The sequence below is a fragment of the Pelophylax lessonae genome (assembly GCF_965119305.1).
Source record: "Pelophylax lessonae genome assembly, chromosome: 3".
NCBI classification, from domain to species: domain Eukaryota; kingdom Metazoa; phylum Chordata; class Amphibia; order Anura; family Ranidae; genus Pelophylax; species Pelophylax lessonae.
In genome coordinates, this window is record NC_138770.1 from 660,156,872 (window position 1) to 660,181,102 (window position 24,231).

The window sequence follows — 24,231 nt, forward strand, 5'->3', positions numbered from 1 at the left end:
AATACCGCCACACTGTGTACACGTGCAGCCAACGGTACTATATCCAAGTCCGCATCACACAAATACATGACACCCTAAAGGATTTGATCCACCATATCCAGTGTCGCCGGTGAGGCAGAATCAGCCACCAGGACGCGTCTAAGTACCTGCGTCCAACTCGCGACAGCCTGGGCTGCCATAAGTGAAGCAAATAGAGCTTTTAACATAGAACCCGTAATAGAATAAGTATGACGGGCAAGAGACTCCAGCCTCCTGTCCATGGCATCCCGGAACACCGGGGCACCCTCTGCAGGAATCGCAGTGGACTTATTCAAAACCGATATCGCGTGATCCACCGGGGGCGGTACACACCAACGCTCATCAGTAGCGGGCGTGAAAGGATAACGCAGCTTGAACCTACTTGGCACAGCAAAAGGCTTGCGTAAATTGCGCCATTGTTCCTTAACAGCGCGCTGAAAATCATCAGTGCAGGGAAAGACCTGCGATGTCTTGCGTCTTTTCTGCGTCCCATAAGCTGCCAGGGCAGCAGGAGGACACGGTTCATCCTGTAATCGCAGTGTTTGTTTGATAGAAGCAACCAATTCATCCATGAGTGCAAGCTCTTCAGACAAGCCAGGGGGAGAATTATCGACCCCGTCAACCTCAGCCTCCACCTCGGACCCCACAAGATCCAGGGAGGAACGTGACCCTGATAAGGGGACCCCAGCCATAGCAGCCCCATCACCATCACCCTCTGAATCAGAGGAAATTGAAACTCTGGGCCGTTTAGTGGATTGAGCAGCCACCAGCATTTGCACCTGAGCAGCAAGGGTAGCCACAACTGTAGCCAAATCCCCCCCTGGGGGGGGAAACAGCAGTCCCCTGGCCTCCCACCAATGTGGCAGGAAATTTGCTTTCCTGAGAATCCATGCCCCAAAGTATGTGGAAGAATAAAGGGTTAACTGCCCCTTTAAAAAGCGCGGCGAGCGCAGCCCACCGCACACATACACCAGCACAGGCCGACCCCCACAGGGAAAAAGTACAACTCAGGCAAGGATACAGGGACAGGGAGGTAAAAACCTGGAGAGATCGCCGCTGCTGCTGCCTCGATCGGTGCGCCCAGGGAAAAGGAAGTGATGTCACGCAGGGCGCTCTATTAAAGCCTATGGAAGGCTACAAGAAAATGGCCGCCTGCAGTGCTACCATGCGACCGGAGCGAGCGCCGCCAAAATGGCGGCATTTGCCGCCGAAACGCCGCTCCTCCACCACAGCGAAACCACCAAAAACACATGCAGCAAATAAAAATAATGGTGGAACGTCGGAACGTTCGCCGCAATGTGCATAACACGATACAATCATGCCCCTCAGCACACAGCCTGTCACACAGTGAGACACAGCACATAAAACTGGCACAGAACAGTGCAGCATAGCCCCCCTCCTTGCAGCCCACAGAATGCAGTCAGCAAACAAGGAGTCCAACAGTGTGACCAGAGGCAGGGTTACACAGTCCCAGACTGACACCCCCCAAACAGACAGGTCCCCACAGATACACTTACCTCCTAAATGGCGTGGGGAACCCGCACAGGCGAACAAGCCACTGCACATGGGACAGGGAAAGTCGCATCCAGGACGCAGAAGAACTGGGGTTGAGAAACCGCACAGCGTCCAGTGAGGTAGCCACCTCACCATAGCATCCCTGCACCGAACAGGGATGGGTCGTTCAGAATGCCAGGAGCAGTACCTGACTGAACGCTCGATGGCAGGCTGGGAAGCCACTGACCCACAACCTGCGACCAGGGGAATCAGCCCGAGACCCAGCCCGCATGATCCTCTTCATCAGAAGACCTAACTAATGCTGACAAAAGAAAGAGAAAAAAACTCAAATAAAATCAAAAAAGAAGAGAAAGGCTGAGACAAAATGCCCCAGCATAGAGACATCCAGCTACTCCTGACAAGCTAGACATTGAAACTGAGGTATGGATACAGGAAGTAGGAGGGTATTGACTGAGGGGTGGGATATGTTAAAAGCCTTAATATTGACATATTCTGTTGCCTAGCTACTCCTACGGAGCAAAGGTCATAACCCCCATTGTGACGAATATGAAGAGGCGGCGACTGTCGGAGGACGTAAGAGAAATGTCATTTTTTTTGGGGCTTTATATATGCAATTATTTCTGCAGCAGGTTCTACACACAGTACAGATGTGTCACTTTACAGGCAGACTAAGGGGACCCCCAGGCACTATATTGAAAGGAATTTTTCATTTTTATATTTCTAATTTTTATGTTTTCACTTTAAACATCAGTAAATTACTGCTCATTTAAAAATTGTTTTTTTTACAAATTTTTTTTTCATTGATACATGTCCCCCAGTGCAGTACCCAGACCCCCATGACCATTGTATGCCCAATTACTTGCATATAAGCCTTCAAATTGGACACTTTTGATTTTTACAGTTCGAGTCCAATAGACTTCAATGGGGTTCGTTAGTCGGTTTCAAACTTTTGCAATGTTCGAAAGTTTTGGTGCGAACTGAACAGGGGGTCGTTCGGCCCGTCCCTATCCATATACATGAGAGAGATTCTGCAACTTGTCATTAAAGCGGAGTTCCGGGCTCAAAAACAAGTTTGGCCCATCCGCTTGCTCTGAATGCCCTGAAAAACAAATGGATGCTCCCGATTTTTTTTTTTCTTTACTTACCTTGTTTTGAAGAAAGTATACTTACCTTCCTTCTACTTCCTCCCTCTTCGGTCGTGGCCCGCGCCATATCTTCCGGTTTGCGATGACTCCTGGGAGATGAATGTCATCGCTCCCAGGAGTCAATGCGCCTGCACTGGCCCCGCTCGTCACCCCCTGCTAAACAGCTTCTGGGCATGATCAGAAGCTGTGCAGGGATGACTCGCATTCCCCGGAAGTGACAAGCGGGGCCAGTGCAGGGCATTCTGGGACGAAGAGGACACGGAAGAGGACGCGCTGGCTTCAGCTGCCCACATCAGCGCTGAAGAAGAAATTTTCAAGGTAAGTATTTCTTCTAAAAAAGGTAAGTGCGACGCGGGACAGTTCAGAAGCTATCCATTGTGGAATGTACTAGGCCTGACTGTCCCGGGGGTAGTTTTATCTAAATCTCATCCCCGAGGCCGGAACTCCGCTTTAATGTCAAATGGCTGAGGGAACTTTTCTGAATATGGTGTGGGAGTGCTCTAAGGTAAGGCCCTTATGGTCTATGGTGATTGAGTTTATAGCTGATAAGTTTGGTCTTCCTAATATATGTTCCCCCTTGCTGTGTCTTTTGGGAATTATTGAAGATGAGGAGATGGATGCGGCTACGAAACTGTTCCTTAGACTCCTTTTCTTTGGTGTTCGCATACTCATAGCAAGGAGGTGGATATATACTGAAAAGCTGATGTTGGGGATGTGGATAAAAAGAGTAAATGCTGACATTCCGCTATATCGAATGACACGAGGCATGAGGATCCCCAAAAAGTTTAGGAAGGTCTGGTTTTGCTGGGTGGACTCTACAGATATGCAAGAGGGAGAGGTGGATATTGGAGATACATTCATAGGGTTGAGACCTGATGGTAATTTTTCATTGGTTCTTACTGGGGATATGGTACCACTCTTGCTGGAACTACAGGGATTGTGTTTAAGTGCCCTGGTTTAAATCTGTCTGAGGGCCAGTTCACACAACTGTGATTCGCACTGCCATTGCTGTGCGGATCACGTGCAATGTCTGTGCGATGCAAATTTAGCCATAAAAACTGTTTGGCTGAATTTGCATTGCAATCGGACCTAACTCGTGCAGCAGAACTAACTTGTGCAACATCTGCACTGGAATCGGATCGCATGGGCGTTCACACCCATGCGATCCGACTCTGCAAGTAACACTGTGTTTTGCAAACGGATTGCGGGGTGTCCTTGACTTAACATACACTCCGCAATCAGTTTGCATGAACAGGTTGCAATTTCGATGCCGTGCGGATTTGCAGCAAATTCACTGTGAATTTGCATTGCATTTAGTGTGAACTGGCCCTTAAGGTTGTTTTGTTCTCTTTCTACATTTGGAAGCTGAGGCCTGTTGCCTTTCTTGGGGGTTGGGATAAAAAGGGAAAACTGCATGTATCAGACTACGGGAAAAGGTGTCCAGTACTTTATTAATGGAAGAATACATGTGACGATTATTTTAGGTACATATGCTATTGGCCTTAATACCCATCTTATGTATTTCCACTACCGATATGTCTTATATGAAACACTTTTGACACAGTTTGGAACTCCTATTGCATGATAAAAAAAATTAAAAAAAAAAAAAAAAAAAAAGATGAAATGTTAATCCTGGTTTATCATTCTAGTAACTCTTGTGAAGGGGCATAGGTGGAGCGCGAGGCAGAATTTCTTGCCCCTTGTCACTTATTACATATGTATGGAAGAAAATTTTTTACTAATAACTTAGAAATGGGTTCTTTACTGTAAGAGCTGTTAAAGCAGACCTGAACAGAGCTGAAAAGCTGTGCCTAAAATAAGGGAAAGGATTAGTCAATGGTATTACCTGTGGACTCCCTGCAGCTGATCTTTCCCCATTAAAAAAAACGACTTGATGATCACCTTAAAACTAATATCTACAATTTATATGAGGGCTGTACCGAAAGTAATGCAAAAGAGGGCATTAACTTTTTCGTTCAATCTGTTTATTAAACTCGTATAAAAAGAATTACAGTAGCTCCATCAAATCCAGTAGTGAAAATACAAATGACATAGTCATAAGACAATACCAAACACTACAGAGAGGATTAACAGAAATGCATAAAAAAGTAGGTGGGTATAAGTCTTTATTAACTTACATGGGTTGTTCAAATTTCACATGCTGGTAGAGTGACTCTTCCTCTTTTTCATTGCAGGTAAATGGTGGATTCCAAGCAGAATCAATGTGTCATTACGGAGTTATTGATGAAGGAGGGGTGCAGGCTGTTTGATGTCCACAGAAGGCTACAGAGATGACACCACTGACAACTGAAATGTCTTGTCATTGGCCAGAGGCGTAACTAGAACCTTCAGTGCCCCGGTGCAAGAAAACATGAAGGGTCCCCCCCCTGGACCCCTGGCTGGGGCCCTTCCCTTCAAGCCTGGGGCTTTTCCTACTGATCCTGGGGCCCTTTACTCTCAATGTGGGGCCCTTCATTACAGTCCTGCAGCGGGACCCTTTCACAAGTTCTGCAGTGGGCCCCCTTCCTGCCATCTTGTGGCTTCCCCACGGTAGTGGAATGCCAGGGCCTGGTCACAAGTGTGACCTTTGCGATCCTGGAAGTTCACCCACTGGTGTCTGTAGTTTTTATTTTTTGGTATTTTAATTGTATTATTTATCATTTTATTTTATTTTTTTACAATGTCACTGACTATGACTGTCTATTCAGAGAAGGAAGGAGCTGGTAAATTACATATTTACCGACCCCCTTCCATGTTCTCTATTGTAACACAATCCCTGCAGCAGCTGGCAGAAGAGGGAAAGGAGCACAGCGGGGGGGGGGGGGGTTCAGCACAGTAGAGGGGGGAACGGGGGAGCACACAGGGGCCCAGAGACAGCACACAGGGGGCCCAGTGAACTGGATAGGAGGAGTGGTGGGGGCAGCATACAGGAGGAAAAAGGAGGACAGTGATTTCTTTACATGCTACCCCCGCCGCCCCTCCTATCGTGGTGTACAGGGGAGCCGCACAGGCCCCCTGGAGCATGGGGCCCGGTTGCAATTGCAACCCCTGTAGTTACGCCCCTGTCATTGGCGACTCTTGTTAGTGGTATTCTGTCCGTAAACATTCTGTAGCCTTATGTGGATGTTGGACAGCCTCCATCAAGAACTCAATGAGGGAACATTGCTTCTGCTTGGAATTCATTATTTACCTGCAATGAAAAAGAAGAGTTACTATAGAGTAAGAGTGAAATTTGGATGACCTATGTAAGTTAATAAAGTTATGCCCACTTTAGCATTACTTTGGGTATAGCCCTCGTATCTATAATTTATAATTACTATAGGAAAAGGGAATCTAGAAGGACTATTTCCTTTTATTTTACAAATTGGCAGCAGTTGCCCAATTTTGGCAAAATCATAAAAGATGTAGAAGGTTGAACTTGATGGACCATCAGTCTTTTTTTTTAACCTTACTAACTCTGCAACTTTAGATAACTATTATCCAGGTTTAATGCAGCCTATTCTCAGTGTAATGGAGAATGCTAATGAAACAGAGGAGGGGATGTCTTAAAGAGGGTTGGCTGAGCAGAGAAACCCATGTAAAAGGTCAGCTTAATGAGGAATCAGGAAAGAAAAAATTAGGCAAATATTTATTTCTTTTTTTGGTGAAAGAAGGAATGTATATTCTATCTACACTAAGGCACCTACTGCATATAGTCAATGTATAGACATTCCGCAGTGTTCTATGCCTTTCCCCAAGTCTCTGGTCCGGACAACCCATTGAATATACATATGTCCTTCAAGCACCTAATTGGCGCTCCTGAATTTGTATACCTGGGTTCCCCGTCACCCCCACAAAGCTCTTTAAACAACGACTTTTCCTTATCCTGAGGATACCATTTAGGAGTTTTTAGGAGAGGTCTTTTAATTTTGTTTTGGTCAGCCAAACATAATCACAAAATAAATATCATGACAATTAAATTAAAGGTCCAATAAAATTATAAACACAAAGTACAAGCTTGTATTTTGGAATCAGAGGCAAACATAAAAACATCCCTGTACAAACGAGTCTCTAAAACTGGAAAAAGAACAGTAAGGTAACAATGCTGGTTCTCTGTGGCTAAGCGATATATGCTGGATCTTGGTCATGTGATGACAATGCAATAAAACAAAAAATAAGTCTAGCTTTCAAGTTCTGCAACTTTTAATTTTTTTGCTGCTGGTTCTTCGGTTCTCTCTGAGCTGCTGCTGTTGGGCTTTGCCGTTTCTCTAGCTACGGTAATTCCATGAAGTAGGTATCCTCCCCCACTGCTCATCACCAGTTTTGGGTGGCTTCTGTCTGGCATGACCTGCAAAAAGTAAAAGCGTGTAATTAGACAACATAAAAAAGAATAAAAAAAAAAAAAAATAGAAATTGGCTAATTTGTAGACCGTATATACCAGTCTCTCTCAACCTTTTCAACACAAAGGAACCCTTGAAATAACTTTCCAGGTTCAGGGAACCCCTGCTAAGCATTGCTATATCCACAGCTCATTATTGTGGCAGTCATTGGGAAGAATTACCCCCTTACAAATAGATAAAAAGATCAATGGTGTCTGTGGGAATTTATCGGAGAGGAAGACATTTCTCATTGTTCAAGGAACCCCTAGCAACCTCTGGAGGAAACCTGGTTGAGAAACTCTGGTATACACTGTATTACTAGTTGGGGTTGGGTCATATGCGGTGAGATTTACTAAAACTGGAGCACTCAGAATCTGGTGCAGCTGTGCAAAGTAACCAATGAGATTCTAACTTCAGCTTGTTCAATTAAGCTTTGATAATAAAACTCTGGAAAGTGATTGCTTTCTATGCAGAGCTGCACCAGATTTTGCACCATGCAGTTTTAGTAAATAACCCCTATGGATACTAAAAGCATTATGTTGTCATTAACCACTTGCCGACTGCCTAACGCCGATCTACGTCGGCAGTCAGCCCCTCACAGGCAAAGTGACGTAGGGCTACGTCACTAGCTTGTGAGGGTCTAGGGAGCGAGCGCGCGCCCCCGGAGGCGCGCTCCCGCGTGGTCACGGACCCCCCCGCGCGTGTGACCAGCGGACCCGATGTCCGCCGGTCACTCGGCGATCGGCGGGGGAGAGGGAGAATGTCAGGCAGCTTGTGTAAACAAGCCACCTGTCATTCTCCTCGCTGTAAAGACACTGATAAAACGGATCTAGTATGTAGATCCGTTGATCAGTGTCCTTACAGCTCAAGCCACAGCCAATCACAGTAGAAAGCACGCCCCTAGGGATACACACAGCCCCTCCCTTCCAAATAAAGTTAACCCCTTCACAACCAGTGTATTTTTACAGTAACAGTGCATATGTATAGCACTGATTACTGTAGAAATGTCACTGGTAACCCCAAAAGTGTCACAAATGTCAGTCAAGGGTCCGATCTGTCCGCAGCAATGTCGCAGTACCGCAAAAAAAAAAAAAATCGCAGATCGCCGCCATTACGCGTTAAAAAAAAAAAAAACAACAAAAATGACAAAAATCTTTCCCTTTGTTAGTAAACGCGATAACTTTTGCGCAAACCAATCAAAATACGCTTTTTGCGATTTTTTTTACCAAACATATGTAGCATAAAACAAATTGGCTGAAAATTTTAAAAAATTTTGATTTTTACTTTTTTTTTTGGGGGAATTTCATATAAAAAAATGTGAAAAATAGTTATTTTTGCAAAATTGACGCTCTTTTTTTGTTTATAGCGCGTGATCAAAAAAAAATCGCACAGGTGATCAAATACCACCAAAAGAAAGCTCTGTTTGTGGGAAAAAAAGGACGTCAAATTCGTTTAGGTACAGCGTCGCACGACCGCGCAATTGTCCGTTAAAGTCACGCAGTGCCGAATCGCAAAATACCCCCTGGTCAGGAAGGGGGTAAAATCTTCCGGGGCTTAAGTGGTTAACCTCCCTGGCGGTGATCCCGAGCATGACTCGGGGTTCATTTTTTCTATCAGGAGCGTTAACCCCGAGTCACGCTCGGGGTAGTATTGCAGAGTGCCAGCGGAGCCCCCTTAGCTTCCCGGGTAATGCACTTACCTTGTCCCGGCGATCCAGCGATGTCCTTCGCTCTGATCGCCGGGTGACCGGCGTCTGACTTCCTGGTTCCGCTCCCTGCGAGGCGGCGCACGGGAGCGGAACTGGGCGGGAGTTTCAAATAGTAAAAATAAATAAAAGAGGTGATACAATGTAATCTGAGAGGATTACACTGTATCACAACAGATTACCTCAGATCTGACAGTACAGTGCCCCTTCTGATATTATACTTGTGATTTGTGCCCAAAAAAAATATATATTATGGCATCAAAAAAGCGCCAGTTTACTAAAGCGCTTTTGGACCAGCTGAGTGACAGCGGCAGCAACAGCGACCCGGAGGTGCTCGCGGAAGTGAGCGATAGCGAGTTGTGGGGTGATTTGTCGTCTGACACGGATCTGGCAAGTGACAACGGCGATGACCCTGCATCTGACCTGAGCGATGTGCGCACTTGGTGCGCTATTGATTGCGATGCGGACCAGGTAGCGCCCCCAAGATTCCCGTTCACTGGATCACCTGGGATGAAGGTAGATGTCAAGCGTGACAACCCTCTGGCATACCTGCAATTATTTCTCACTGAGGAGGTAATTGAAAAAATTGTCACGGAGACGAATCGCTACCAAGAGCAGCAATCCGCTACGCTGCATGCCAGGTTTTCCAGAAGCAGAAAGTGGGAACCGGTGACGAAAGAGGACATGTGGCAGTTTCTAGGACTCCTCTTTCTTCAGGGGTTGGTGGGGAAACCATTCTAGAAATGGTACTGGACCACCAACAGGTTACTGGCCACTCCGTTTTTTGGCACTGTGATGTCTGAGTATCGCTTCTCCCTGATTATGAAGTATTTCCACTTCACAAAAAATGAGGAGTTTGATGAGGCCACGCATCCTGCGCCCAAACGGAAAAAAATCTGGGAGGTATGGCAAATTATTGTGGCCAATTTCCAGCGGACCTACGTGCAAGAAAAGGGACGTCAGCGTGGATGAGAGTTTGATGACCTACAAGGGACGCCTAAGCTGGATTCAGTACATTGCATCCAAAAGAGCACGGTTTGGCATCAAATCATATATGCTCTGCGAGTCATCCATGGGGTACATCTGGAATTCGGTAATTTACACCGGTAAAGGCACTAAATTCAATCCCAGGTACAGCGGCTATGGGATGGCCACATCATCCGTCATTACACTTCTGGAGCCATTGCTGAACCAGGGATATTGTGTGACCACGGACAACTTCTACACGTCCCCGGAACTATATGATGTTTTGCTACAAAATAAAACCGACGCATATGGTACCGTTAGGCCTAACCGACGAGAAATGCCATCTTGGTTTGCCAAAAAAAAAAAAACTAAAAACCGGAGAAATGGTTGCCTGGCAGAAGGGTAAGATGATGGCAATGAGATGGCGAGACAAGGAGGACGTGTGTCTCATGAGCACTGTGCACAATGCCTCCACTGCCATGGTCCACACAAAATGTGGGACAGATGTGCTGAAGCCGCAGGTCGTGATAAACTATAACAAAACAATGGGAGGTGTCGACAGAGCCGATCAGGCCATGACCTTCTATCCCGCTATGCGAAAACAGCAAAAAAAATATTATAAAAAAATATTCAGACATCCTCTGGAACAATGTCTTTGGAACGCTTACATCCTGCACAGAGCAAACAGTGACAAGCCTCTTGCTCATTCCGAGTTTGTCTGGAAGGTGGCTGAGCAGATTTTTGTAAAGCACCAGACACCATCAGGAGTTGTAAATAGACCTGGACGTCGCGCTGTTGACGTTGTCAACCCAGAACGTCTGACCGGCTGTCACTTTGCAGACTATATCCCGCCAACCGCAAAAAAGGCAGCACCGACCAGGATGTGCGTAGTTTGCTGCTCAAAACGCGATAGCAATGGAAAGAAAATCCGAAAGGAAACCAGGTTCCATTGTCGTGATTGTGACGTCGGACTTTGTGTAGTTCCTTGTTTCAAAATTTATCACACACAGGATGTTTATTGAATTTTCTTTGTTTGACAAGTTTTCCTTATTTACTACATTATTGAATAAAATTACATTATTTATCAGATTATAATTCATGATTTTGTGTTTCAAAGTTTATCACATCTGGGATGTCTACTAGAGTCTTGTTTGGTCAGGTTTAAGTCAGTAATTACTAAGAATTGTAGGCCTATAATACATAACCCCAAATTTCCATGCAAAAAAATTGTACCGCTTTTGGTATAAAATTCCAGACATAATCATACCACCAGGGAGGTTAAACAAATGGATCTCTGAAGCTGAAGGCACTCTGGCGAAATTTACTGTCAACATGTACAACAAAAACACATTTTTATTTTCTCTCAGTAGATTATGTTCCCTTCCTTCAACATTGAGTTGGCAGCCTGCGAGCCTTCTATAAAACCTAAAGCAAACAAAGCAGGAAAAGTACAGTGCAGAGACCTGATTTAGGCCCTATGCACATGGGAAAGAAAAAAAGGGGCCTCCAGCTGCATTTGGAGCAAATTTTTAAACATACCTGGAAGTGTGTAAATGCTTTGCTGTGGTGAATGCACAACCTAAACATTTAGTAACACCTAGGTGCATTCGGTCTAGCTGTAATTACACAAAAGTAAACCAAACCATTTGGTAACCCAGGAACATCTCAAATGCAGGAAAAAGTGATCTGGGAAGGATAAAAGTTTATACATACTGGGGTGACTTTTCCTGTGTTAAAACACACACGGGCCATAAAATGACTACTGCTTCCATTTGTAAACTTTGAGGATGAATTGCTGCACAGTGCCTTCTGCAGAGGTCAGTGAAAGTTTGCTTTGAGGCATGTTAGGAACACTTGCAAAGAGAAGCTTAGTGCCTACAAATATTTCCTACCCTCACACAAGTGCATCCTTTCTTTTAAAATAGAGTTAATCTGTGGGAGGGGCTACAGTCTTTTACTGGAGTGTCATGCCAACAATCTGGTCGGGACACAATCCCTTCCTTCTCTTTTTTTAATGAAGTCAGCTGGAAGCTCTCTGCTCGCTTCTGAGAGTTCACACAAAACAGAGAGCTCCTCTCCCTTCTACCCCCCCCCCTCTCTCTCCTTCTTCCAGGCAGACGATCCTGTGTTCACTAACACTCCCCTCCCAGCTGGCAATGGCTGGAGGAGATTCGATGCTGCTGGGTGATGGGAAGGGTGGGGGGTGGGAGAGATCAGAGCCGATGTAGGATAAGAGGAGAAAGGACACAAGATGCAGCTGACATCACAGGGCAGGAGAGCTGCTGGAGGTATGAGTGCCCAGCTTATTACGCTGGCTTTGCTTCCTGGTTTTAGTGTGATGACATGTTGCCATGGAAATGGAGGCAAGTGAAAAGCATGCATGATCTAGCTTGCTGCTGAGGTGTGTATACATTTACCAAGGGTGGCCATGTCCGAGGGAAGGAGGGACTTAAAGAGGGGGAGGATTGCAGATGTTGTATCCACCCCCTCTAAAAACTTTCAAAACACAGAATGGCCATCCTGGCTCCTTCCTGACACTTTAAGTGCCCATATTGCACAAACTATAGGATTGAGGAAGGGAAGTAAAGACATGGAAGCATGCCATATTATATATTTTTGCTTTCCCATACTTCTCTTTTAAAAGAGAAGTTCAGGATTTAAACAAAAAAATACATATTCACCTAGGTGGCTGCAGCATTGATCCGATGCTGCATCTGTCCCCTGCTGCCTCAACACTGAAAACTGAGCAATCAAAGGCCGCTGATCGCCCAGTTCTCCCTGTTCGGCCCATCCAGTGCGCACTGGAACAGCATGCTGAGAGGCTGAGCCAGCTGCCAGTCAAGTATCTGAGTGGATCCGGACTGTAAAGTTGGGTTCTCTCCAGAGGCCTTCACCGGCTGAGTGACGTCATCTGACAACAGATTTGAGCCTTCCTGTTGGCTAACTTTGGGTCACAGGAGTGCAGAACAAAGTATATTCCAGCCATCCCCAGGAGAAGTAGGGCGAAAAGGGCTTTGGCCCTTCTGCTGTGATGTCTGTAGTCTGGCCATGGTTCCAATTTAGGGGACTTTAAACCTGTAAGCAGTAGCGCGTGCTTGGAAAACGCCTGGACTCAATATATTGCAGGTGAAACATAAAATGTCCTGGATTATGCTTAGTGAAAAGTTGGCTAGTATTCGTTTAGATAGGAATCATAGATTTGACAGCATGTGGAACCCCTGGATTGCGTATTTGCAGGCTCCGTAGTTGCGGTCGGATGGAAAGGGGTCCGGTGCGGGGGGACGTTTGATTACTTTAATTTGTTTTTGTTTCTGTCTTTTTATTTTTCTTATTTTCTTTTTCCTTCCTTTTCTTTCTCTGCCCATTGTGGTGTGGACTATTCTCCTTTTCTTGCCTTTCTTTTCTTTGTTTTCTTGCTCTCTTGGGGGTCTGGCTGCAGGAGAGACGCTATCTACTCTGGTTTTGGAGCTCTAGTTTAGGTTCCCAAATATGGGTCTGGGTTGGTATATTATAGGATATTAGAGGGAGCCCATTGGTTTCTTCTTTGTTTCTACATAACCCATGTACACTGATTATGTTTGAATGCTAGTTCTTCCTGTGGGGGGGGGGGGGGGGGGGACACAGTTTGTGCCCATTAGGGGTGTCTGGGGTGGGGCGGGGCCTCTGCTCACCAGTTTGTTCTCCGGCCTGGTAGGTCCTTTGGACTCTAGCTGCACCTCCTTTTGAAGTACCTCAGTTTTGGGACTTGGTATACCATAATGCCAAATATCTTAATATTGTTTGCTTTGTTGCCGATAATGTCATGGTTTATATACCGACACGCACTGTTGTGGTGCGTGGTACTTTTCTGTATGCTACCCCTTTTCTATGTTTTACTATTTTGCGGTTCTGATAAAACTTAATAAAAACTATTGAATACTAAACCTGTAAGCAGGTTAACGTTCAAGTAACAAAATGCTGACATAATTTTTCTACTGTAGCTATTAGTCCCTCCACTCTGGGCAAGTGCCAACATTTCTGATCCGAAAATAAATTGATGGCATAATGGCATGCACGCCCACAAATGCTTCAACATGATAGAATAAATCTCATTCTGGTCAGTCCCACTTCAGCCTCCAACCCACTTCACTAAATGGCAATGTGGAGGGCATACCGTCTCCTCTGAACGAACACAATAACAACTCACTAGGCTTCTGTTGTGAGACAGCAATACTTCACATTGATCAGTATGTTATTAGAAACTGTATATTACCTGGTAATTCCTCAGCCAAGTCTCTGACAGCTTGAGATTAATGACACCGCCTTTTTCTCGGAGCTTCGTATAGCATTCAAGCAGAGGCTGGGGGAAAAAAAGGCACATTGTGTGAAGAGGGGGATGACTGCTGACAGCCTAATATAACATTCTGTCTACAATTACTGTGATCAGAGGTCGTGCCACTTGAAAATGTCTGAAAAACACATTTTAAATAAAGAAGTGAAAACATGCCATTGAAAAGATGAGATCTATTAAGAACTAATGGTACTTAAGGTAGATGTCTGGTTTATTGTTGACAATGCAGCAAAGGAAAATCCATTTGTTGCACTCTGCAATCAATTTGGTTTAACATTTCATGATAACTTGTGAAATCGGTCTACACAAATTCCATATTTCAGAGAGTTAAATAAATGTTAAAATTACTGACATTTTTCATATCTCCAGGGTACTCCTGCGGCACAGTGTCTGACCCATCCATTATAGTCATCAAAGGGCCTCATGCTTTCCTTGGATTGATATTTTCTTTTCTATTACGAAGAACGCAGTTAGAGAGAGACTCCAAAAAACAGAGAAACCCCAGGTGGATATCTTTTGAGAAAAGTGGAAAGATAGAGCTGTATCGGCTGTTGGCGTAAATAATCAGATTCCTAGGCAGGCAGCTTCTACGCCCGAGAGGATCTCCAAAGTCTCCTTGGCTTGTAGTGTAATGAAATGAGAATTGAAACTGAGGCATCATACCACTGCTAAGAGGTCAAGGTTCAACGTTATTCCATTAAAAGTCAGGTGTACAAGCCAAAATTAGGGATGCACCGAAATGAAAATTCTGGGCCAAAACAGAAAATTCAGAATGCCCTTGGCAGAAAACCGAAACCGAAAATGACTTTTTTCCCCCAAATGATTTTAAAATAGTTTTTTCTATAATTTTATTAATATTAGACTTGAATTTAATGAATATACCTGTCCCATAGCTGTTTTATACAGGTATAGTGCCAGGGGGTAGCCAAGTATAGAGAAACAATGATGCACATCATAACACATAATATGTTGTTACTCACTGCTCCCCCATAGATAACAGGTTGACTCTGGTTCTGCTCCTGTCCATCCTATCCGCAGTGTCCATACAGTAGAAGATGGAGGGGGAGGAGGTGGGTGGAGCCAGAGAGTCAGTAATAGGTGCGGAGGAGGACGAGGAAGATCCTCCTCCGCTCTGCATGCTGGGTCCTCTTCTCGGCCTCACTCTCCTCTCGGGACCGTGACATCACTGGTTGCTAGACGCCAGGCGGCTGACGATTCTAGCAACCAATCTAGCACAGGGCAGGCGAGGAGGTACAAACGGCGGATCTCAGGAGCCATCCGCGGCCGGTCACGCACCATATAAGCTAAAGGGAAAGCTGCTGCTGCGACAGCCATTAATTTTCGGCATATATGACCCGTTTTCAGCTGAAATGGGATAGGCCCATTTTTGGCTGAAAATTGTGGTTGCCGAAATTTCGGTGCACCACTAGGCAAAATGTAGCCAACGCATTTCGGGGGTCCAAGTATCCCCTTCAGGGCTTAACTGGCAACAATGTCAACAGAAGTAAACCGGACCTATGATATTTTTTTTTCCAGTATGAATTACAAGCACAGGTCTTATCAGCAGCTTTTTGGCAGCCTGTTCTGGCTATTCATACTATAAAAAACACCATTGTAGGTCCAGTTCACTCTGGTTTGTTCACATTGTTGCCAGTTAGGCCCTGATGAAGGGGGTGCTTGGACCCCAGAAAAACAAAGAAGCACAGTGTGGAAAATCTTGACAATGTAGTTAGCCAGAGAATACAAGAAACCAGTGGGTGATTTCACCAGCCAGACTCAACTCTATATTGGTTTGTAGTGGACTAGTCTTTTGAAAGAGAACCTGCCAGTTCTAACAAAATCAAGAAGTATACAGCGTGCCAAATCTGATGTAAATCAGGGTTTTTCAACCAGGGTGCCGCAGAGAGTCCTCAGGGGTCTGAGTGTTAACTCCCGTGCACTGCGACTCCGCGAGGAGAGCGAGGGCGCACAGCTTTCTTCTTCTCTCTTCGGCTATCTGTATTATTGCCGGCAAAGCAGAAAGCTATGCGGGCCGCCCGCCTGTGTACTAACAACCGATTACATTATTGGTTAAGGACATGTTGGGTGGCCTTACAGCTTTCTGTTTTGCAGGCAATAGTACATGTACTGTAGCAGCAGGAAGGAGTAAAGAGCCATGTGGGCTGTGCTCGCTCTCTCTCCCTGCAGAGCATGGGAGATAACAAAAAGTAGCGCTCTCCTCCCAATATGCAGGATTTTATTACTGCCCCCATCTCCTCCCCACACTACTCCTGTGCAGGTAGCAGAAATTGTGGATGGGGGCAGGTAATGGATCTGAGAGCAATCCAGGTTAACTCCAGGAGGAAATGGGAGGGGATTGTAGCTGGGTTTGTGCCAAGAGCAGGGATTTGAGAACAAGGGTTTTGTGCAAGAAGGGGGGGGGGGGGGGGGGTTTCTGGAGTTTGTCCAGAAGAAGGAGCACTCTGGCCAAGGCCGAGTCCAGAGTATGACCCAGAAAGTCCACCTTTGTGGCCAGAACCAGAGCAGACTTCTGAGAATGATCCAGCTGAACTTCCTCAAAGTTCGTATGGGGATTTCCAGGTTTTCCACCAGAGCAGTAGGGGACTCCACTCGCAGAAGGCGGTCGTCCAAGTAGCCTAGTACCGTGATCCCCCATTGATGAACGCACCCAACAGATGAAAAGGGGGGTGCCTGACGGGAAGGAGGGGAACTCGGGGGTTCGACTGTCCCAAGGAGAAGCCTACGTCCACCCCTAAACCCTACAGGGGGAGGGGGGGGGGGCAGCCACTCACCATACCAGGAACCAGGCAGACACCACTCCAGACAGAACCCCTCGCCATCGAAATGGGGGGGCAGGAGGAACGCTACGACTCAGGCCGAGACCTGGTTGTATGCGTCCTCGCGAAGCATTTAACTCGCAGACCAGCCCCAGTCCAGTGGGGCTATGTCGCGACTGACCTAGCGCAGAGCTGAGGTCTGCGCACGCATGCTGGCCAGACTGGGGTGACCACTGGATCTAGATTATTCAGCTCGTCGCCCAGTCCGGCAGTTGATTGTAGATCTCACAGGAAAAAAACAGGAGAAAAAATGTCTATCTAAAAGGAAAAAAAGGTTGCCAGGACCAGAGTGCCCAGCAAGAACTATGTCCTTATCCTGACTAGGCAGAAAAAAAAGTACCTATTGCAGAGAGAGGGAGTATATCCCCCTGAACTGCCCATAGGCATAGCCAGATTCTATTTCTGCCTAGTGTCCTACTCCTGTAGGGGGCAGTATAACCCAGTGGATCAGGAGCCGTGTCAGTCAATGAACAAAAGAGAAAAGCTATTTTTTACTTTCTGCTAAAAAACACATCCAATAAAAAAAAAAAAAAATGTAAAAAAATCGAATTTCTTCATCAATTTAGGCCAATATTTGTATTCGGCTACATATTTGTGGTAAAAAAATATATCCCAATAAGCGTATATTGATTGGTTTGCGCAAAAGTTATCACGTCTACAAACTGTGGGATATTTTCATGGCTTTTTTCTTTTTTACTAGTAATGGCGGCGATCAGTGAGGACTGCGACATTGGGACGGACAAATCAGACACTGACACTTTTTTGGGAACCAGTGACGCTAATACAGTGACCAGTGCTAAAAAAATGCACGGTTACTGTACTAATGACACTGGCGGGGAAGGGGTTACCATCAGGGACGATCAAAGGGTTAACTGTTTGTCTAGCTGGTGCTTGCTCTGACTGGATGAAGACAGAGATCGATGTTTCTTCTTAGCAGGAACACGAGATCTCCATCTTCTCCCGTCAGAACATAGATCTGCCTTGTTTACATAGGCAGATTGCCGTTCTGTCTCTGGGGAATGATCGCGGGTGACCGGTGGACAACGGCTCCACTGGGCCTGCTGTTTGGCATTCTATGTGTCCAATCAGCGTGCGATTGCACCTCCGGCAGGGCACGCGTGCGCCCTCCAGTGTCTATTGCATGAAATGACATACAGGTACGTCGTTTCATGCAATAGAGCTGACCAGCCGCAGTAGAAGTGCGGTAGGCGGTTGGCAAGTAGTTAAGGAGGGGCAGGAAGATGTTCATAACGACGCAAGAAGTGGGCTGCTAAAAGTGCGGATGGACGGATGCAAATATGTGGACAGATTGCGAATCCTCGTACGCTCATGCTGACTTTTTTTTTTTTATCACAAGGGGATAGTTAACTATGGAGTTTATAAAACATGGTACAGCGCTCAACCAACAATATAACTTCGAAATTCTGAAAAGGCTACAAGAATCTGTTTGGAGGAAAAGACCGGAGCTCTGGCCTGACAGGTGGATTCTCCACAAGGACAATGCCCCTGCACAAACAATTGGTTTACAGTCCATTCAGGGAATTGAATTTTCACACGTCATACAGCTAATTAGCTTCAAAATAAAGTAAAACTAAGAATGAACTAGCTACGTGCAATTATACTAAAGAAATTCTATGTGCTTTGCCTGTGAACCACAGACTGCACTTTTCTTTTACACTAACCCCCTTCTCTTTCCTCTTCCAGGTGTTGCAGTCTCATTGTGAGCACCAAAGTCAACAAAATATGAGCCCATTGACTGAAAAAACAGCATTTCTCCATGACAAAAGCATTAAAGTGGTTCAAAAGGCAAAAGGCTTTGTACCTTAATACATGCTATGTACTGAGCCCCCCCATTATAGTTACCTGAACCCTATCTTTATCCAGCCATGTGCATGAGAGCAGCGGCTTTCCCGAGTCTCTCTCTCCTCATAGGCTCACACAGCAGTGGCTTCACAGCCAGTCAGCCAATGAGGAGAGAGCGGGGGGGCTGTGTGTGTGAATGGACAATGAGGCTTGCTATTAGAGGCACTCAGCAGAATGGAGGACTTTCTAAATAAAGGGCCAGTTTACTGTCCTTCGGACTTTAGCAGGGTCCAGACTGTGGCCATTGGAAGTAGAAAATGTCCCAATGTCAGTGAGAAAAATGATGCCTAATCGTTTCAGTGGGAGTAATTGTGGCCCATGCTTGGTGTCATTAGGGGGAATTGTGCCCCAAGGGCCAGATAAAAGCAAGCGAGGGCCGCATCTGGCCCCTGGGCCACAGTTTGGAGAGCACTAGGCTAGGCGGTCAGAGCAGAAGTTCATATCCCGGCAATGAAGGGAGGATCCAGGACCGCCTGCGGGGGACCCAAAAAGAAGAAGATCGGGGCTGCTCTATGCAAAACCATTACACAGAGCAAGTATAACATTTTTTTTAAATAACAACCTTTAAAATTACTTCAAAAGCGGAGTTTCGGCCACAAAATCGACCTAATCGATTTTGGGGCCATCCGCTTGCTATTTGTTACCTGAAAAACAAATGGGTAGTTATGTTTTTTTTTTTTTTACTTACCTTATTATTGAAGAAAAATATACTCCCCTTTCCTTCCACTTCCCTCCCTCTACGGCCGCGGCCCGCGCCTTCACTTCCTGTCCCGCAATGCATCCTGGGAGCTCTTACTCATCACTCCCAGGATGCAATGGGCAGTAACGTAGGCGGCCGGCCGCTCCTCTCATCGCCTTATTTGCAAACAGGAAATAACGCGATGATAGGCATCCCTATACTATGCCGATCGCATAGTACTGGGCATGCGCGAGATTTCGCGCTGCATTCACCGGCCCCCCTCCATCTCGAACCAGGAAGCAGGGCGTCCATTTACACACAGCGGCTTCAGGGGAACCCGGACAAAGATGGCGGTGCTCAGGACACATTTTATAAAGTAAGATTTTATAATTGCCAATCGATTACTATACTGTAAAAAACCGAATTAGTTGATGTATGAAGGAGGGGGGGGGGGGGGGGTGACAGTTTGGGAAGTATTGATAAAAAAAAAAACGATTCTGTGGCCGGAACTCCTCTTTAACTCTATCCATTGACCAGAGTGTTTTTATGTTTTCTACATCACTGAAACCTTTTATTTAATAGCAAAAACAAGCACTGTTGAGTTGAACAGATATAAACTAAAAAGGTCACGCTGCAACAGTTAGGGAAGCACAGATTGTCCAAAGCTGCTTTCATTACAGATAACACTGCAGATGAATAATGTATAGCAATATTGTGAATAGTATGCTATGACTAACTGTACGGTGTTGGGAAAATGTGCACATTTGTCAGGCTATATCAGCAGAAGGACACTTTCATAACGAGAAAAAAAAAAAAATTACATCAAGTTTACAAGATTTTATAAAAAAAACGATAAAAATCTTACAAAGCTGCTCAATAACAACTACAAAGAATATGCCCGGAGTTCTTACCTCTTTATACTGACAGTAGACAACAAAAGGTCTGGATGGAGAAACAAAGCCGAGCAATGTGAGGAGCAGAGGTGCAGGGTGGAAACGCGAGGCTATAATTAACCTGAAACGAAAGAACATGGTTGAAAAGAAAAGAAGTCTAAAATGCGGCAAAGGCAAGAGATGTATTGATGTGCGTAGAACACAAGCCAGGAACAGACTGGAAGACTGTGCTGCTAAAGGAGATGGGTGTAGAGCAGAAGAACTCTGGAAACTGTTCAATGGCCCACCACCGGCACTTTCTTAGTGCTCCTTTTGACCAAGGGAATGTGGTTTATTGGTAAAATGTTATTTATACTACCACATGTTGCCAAGCTGAGCGTCCCGTGCAGGACCCATTGCATGAAGCAACATTACAGTCAATCCCCACAGTGTGGGATTCGGGTAAAGTTGCCAAAGTTTTACTGAGGATCAACCAATCCAGATGCAATGCTTCTATCGGTGGTATTAGAAGACCGTGAAGAGTTGACTGAAGAATCCAATGAGAAAAAAATAAACTAGTTAAGAGTGATATCTCTGTAAGGGAGAAGAAGTCCATCACCTTAGGACACTAGCAAAAAACGTACAGAAAGGGGAGGCGTGTATGATGTCACCAAATAAAGTATAACTAAAGGCAGACAAATTAAAGTATAACTAAAGGCAAAACATTCTTTTTTATTTTTATTTTGGATGGAGTAGAGATGGATTAGAACACCTGTCAGTTTTTACTGTCATCTTTGCCCCTGGGAGAGTCACCTTCTCTATTTTTCCTGTTAACCATTAGCATTTTTTCCCCTTACTCATCTTTTCGGACTGTTTTTCACTAGTTTTTGGCTAGGGTCAGTGTCACTACTGGTAGCATGAGGCAATACCTGGACCCTATAGAGGTTGGACAGTCAGTCCAACTCCTATTTAGAAAAGATGAGTAGGGAAAAAAGTCTCAGTTGCCCCCACCTGTAAAATCATTCCTGTTTTAGAGGACACCTCATTTTTTTGCCCATCTAGTGCAACTGTTAATTTCATGAACACCAAAAGCAGCTGAAACTGATTAACAAACCCCCTCTGCTACTTAACAGACCTGATCAATATCCCAGGAGTTTTATTGACTTGATTCTATACTCTGATTAAAAAGTGTTCCTTTCATTTGTTTGTTTGTTTGTTGTTTTTTCTCTCCCTCTCTCTTTGCGATTGGTGATAAAATTTGATCTGGTATGGATATTGGAGTTTGTCATGATGAGGAAGACAAAAAAAAGTTCTTACTTTTAAAATGGCGTTCTTGTACAAAATTATTGACTTCATTTAACCTAATGGAGATCTGATCCCTCGTGAGTTTATTCTAGCGTGGTGTTGCTAAGGAAACTGAGGCATATGGATAAGACTTTGCACTGTTGCTAGGTTTTACACTTTTTTTTTATTTAATTTTTTTAATGTCTTTTTCTTATTTTACCCCAATGAGGAACAGTATAAGAATGTACATCTGTAGTTAAATAAAAAATACTTAAGTCACAAAAAGGTACAGCTGCAATAATGATACAATACATTCATTTTCCTTTGTTTCCTTTTTTATTGACGGACACTATGGAACATGTACAGTAATCGCCGCTAGCTTCCGGGTCTTGAGCCAAGTGGCTGCCCTGCTGCCTACTTATACAGGAGTCAGTCGCTTGGCATGGGTTCCATTAAGGGAACTCTTTGCATTTCTCAATAATTGCAAGTGTTCTCTGATTGGACAATGTGAAGCTCAATACATCATCCCCCTGCTTCTCCACCTGGTCCATTCAGAGAACGCTTTGCATTCAAGGAGAGAATGCAAAGTGTCCTCTGAATGGCACCTGTTGGGGGAGCAGTCCAATGCACCTATGTAATATAATAAATTCATTAAATATTCTTATAAAAATATACCTAAACTTCAGCTTTAAAGAGCTATACTTGTCTTTTCTCCACAGCTGTGATGTCCTGGAGCTCCCCAGTGGCATCTTCAGCCTGGGGGGGGGCTTGTTGGTATCAATCCCCTGCCGGGCAACGCTGTCGTCACGCCGGTGTGTGCAGGAGCCCAGTCACCCCGGCACTGCCAAAATTCTTACACTGTGTACAGCGCAGACAGGCAGGTAAGCAACTTTAATGCAGAAGACACATAGTATGTCTCTTATGCATTAAAATCCTGCCTGTTTGCAATACTTTTTTAACCATTTGCCGACTGCCGTCAGTATATTTACTGCGGCAGTCAGCCCCTCACAGGCAAAGCTACGTAGGTCTACGTCGCTAGCCTGTGAGGCTCTGGGGAGCGAGCGTGCGCCACCGAATGCGCGCTCCCGCTCGGTCATGGACCCCCCCCCCGCGCGTGTGTGCCCGGCGGACCCCGATGTCCGCCGGGCACTCGTGATCGTCCGTTACACCGGGAGAAAGGCAGGCAGCTAATGTAAACACAGCCGCCTGTCATTCTCCGCTGTGTAAGAATAGTGATCATACGGTTCTGCTATGTAGGACTGTTGATCACTGTTCTTATACCTCAAGCCACAACCAATCACAGTTAGAAGCACGCCCCTAATGACACACTTAACCCCTCCCTCTCAAAAAAAGTTAACCCCTTCCCTGCCAGTGTCATTTTTACAGTAACAGTGCATATGTATAGCACTGATTACTGTAGTAATGTCACTGGTAACCCCAAAAGTGTCAAAAATGGCAGTCAAGGGTCCGATCTGTCCGCCGCAATGTCGCAGTCCCGCAAAAAAAAAAATCACAGATCGCCGCCATTACGCTTTAAAAAAAAATAAAAATAAAAAAAAGACAAAAATCATTCCCTTTGTTAGTAAACGCAAAAAAAAAAAAAATCGCACAGGTGATCAAATACCACCAAAAGAAAGCTCTGTTTGTGGGGAAAAAAGGACGTCAAATTCGTTTAGGTACAGCATTGCACGACCGCGCAATTGTCCGTTAAAGTCATGCAGTGCCGAATCGCAAAATGGCCCTGGTCAGGAAGGGGGCAAAATCTTCCGGGGCTTAAGTGGTTAAGGTAAAGTTCTGCTTTAAAGACTGATCAGCTACTGGGGGAAGCATAGGACCCCGGTTGACATGGGACACTGCCACTATCAGCCAAATCTGACTGTAGCCACTTGAACCCAGCTCCCTTTTAACACAGCGCCGTGGCTAAGAAGAGCCTACCATAGATTACCATAGTAGTATTTAAAATAGGGATAAATATGAACTGGTTAATATTAGCACTCATTGATCTCTTTAGACATGTATGTGAATGTGGTCTGCAGATTCAATTCAAACTCACCAGTGTCCATCCATTCAGCCCCAGGCTTTTATGGCCATCAGTTATTAAAATATCAATTTGTTTTCAACTCACCCGTCAGCGTTTTTGTTCTGTAACAAGGCTGCGGTTTCCGATTCCCTCCTCCTTCTCTCATCCTGTTTACGCTTCTTTTCCATTGCCTATACAGATTTAAAAAAATAATCCAATTGGTATTCTTCTGAAGACATACGTGGATGGAAAACCTAACTGAATATTTAACAAAGCAAACAGCAGTAAAGATCTGAAGCCAATGAGATGTGCACATTATTATTTATCTCATTAAAGATTTTTTTTATTTTACTTTTTTTTGCAATCCATAAAAAGAATGTATATATATATATACATATATACACACACACACACACACATACACACACAATAGCTTGAAGGCAGCACCATGTATATAGTTCATACGTCTCACTTAATAGCCCATTGAAGATGAAAGCTTAAGCTGCCATATACTGTGCAAATTTCCGCCGCTTCCTGGTGAACCGGATGAAAGTTGATCAGTGGTTGGCCCTATCGGCACCACTACACCCAGCATCCTTCGAATGAAAATCAATGGAGTCAGTTGGAAAATTGTTGCC

The 24,231-nt window shown here is 45.0% G+C and overlaps 1 protein-coding gene across 1 annotated transcript in view; it reads right to left on the reverse strand.

Annotated features, from left to right (window-relative positions):
- Positions 1-6,591: 6,591 nt before the first annotated feature.
- Positions 6,592-24,231, reverse strand: part of TRMT6 (tRNA methyltransferase 6 non-catalytic subunit) — a 99,692-nt gene continuing 82,052 nt past the window's right edge. The window contains exons 8-11 of the mRNA XM_082251243.1: positions 23,699-23,784; positions 20,329-20,431; positions 13,961-14,047; positions 6,592-7,005 (exon numbers count right to left, since the gene is read on the reverse strand). Of these exons, the coding sequence (XP_082107369.1) occupies positions 6,838-7,005; positions 13,961-14,047; positions 20,329-20,431; positions 23,699-23,784 (444 nt within the window). The 3' untranslated portion in view covers positions 6,592-6,837. The remainder of the gene's footprint in view (positions 7,006-13,960; positions 14,048-20,328; positions 20,432-23,698; positions 23,785-24,231) is intronic.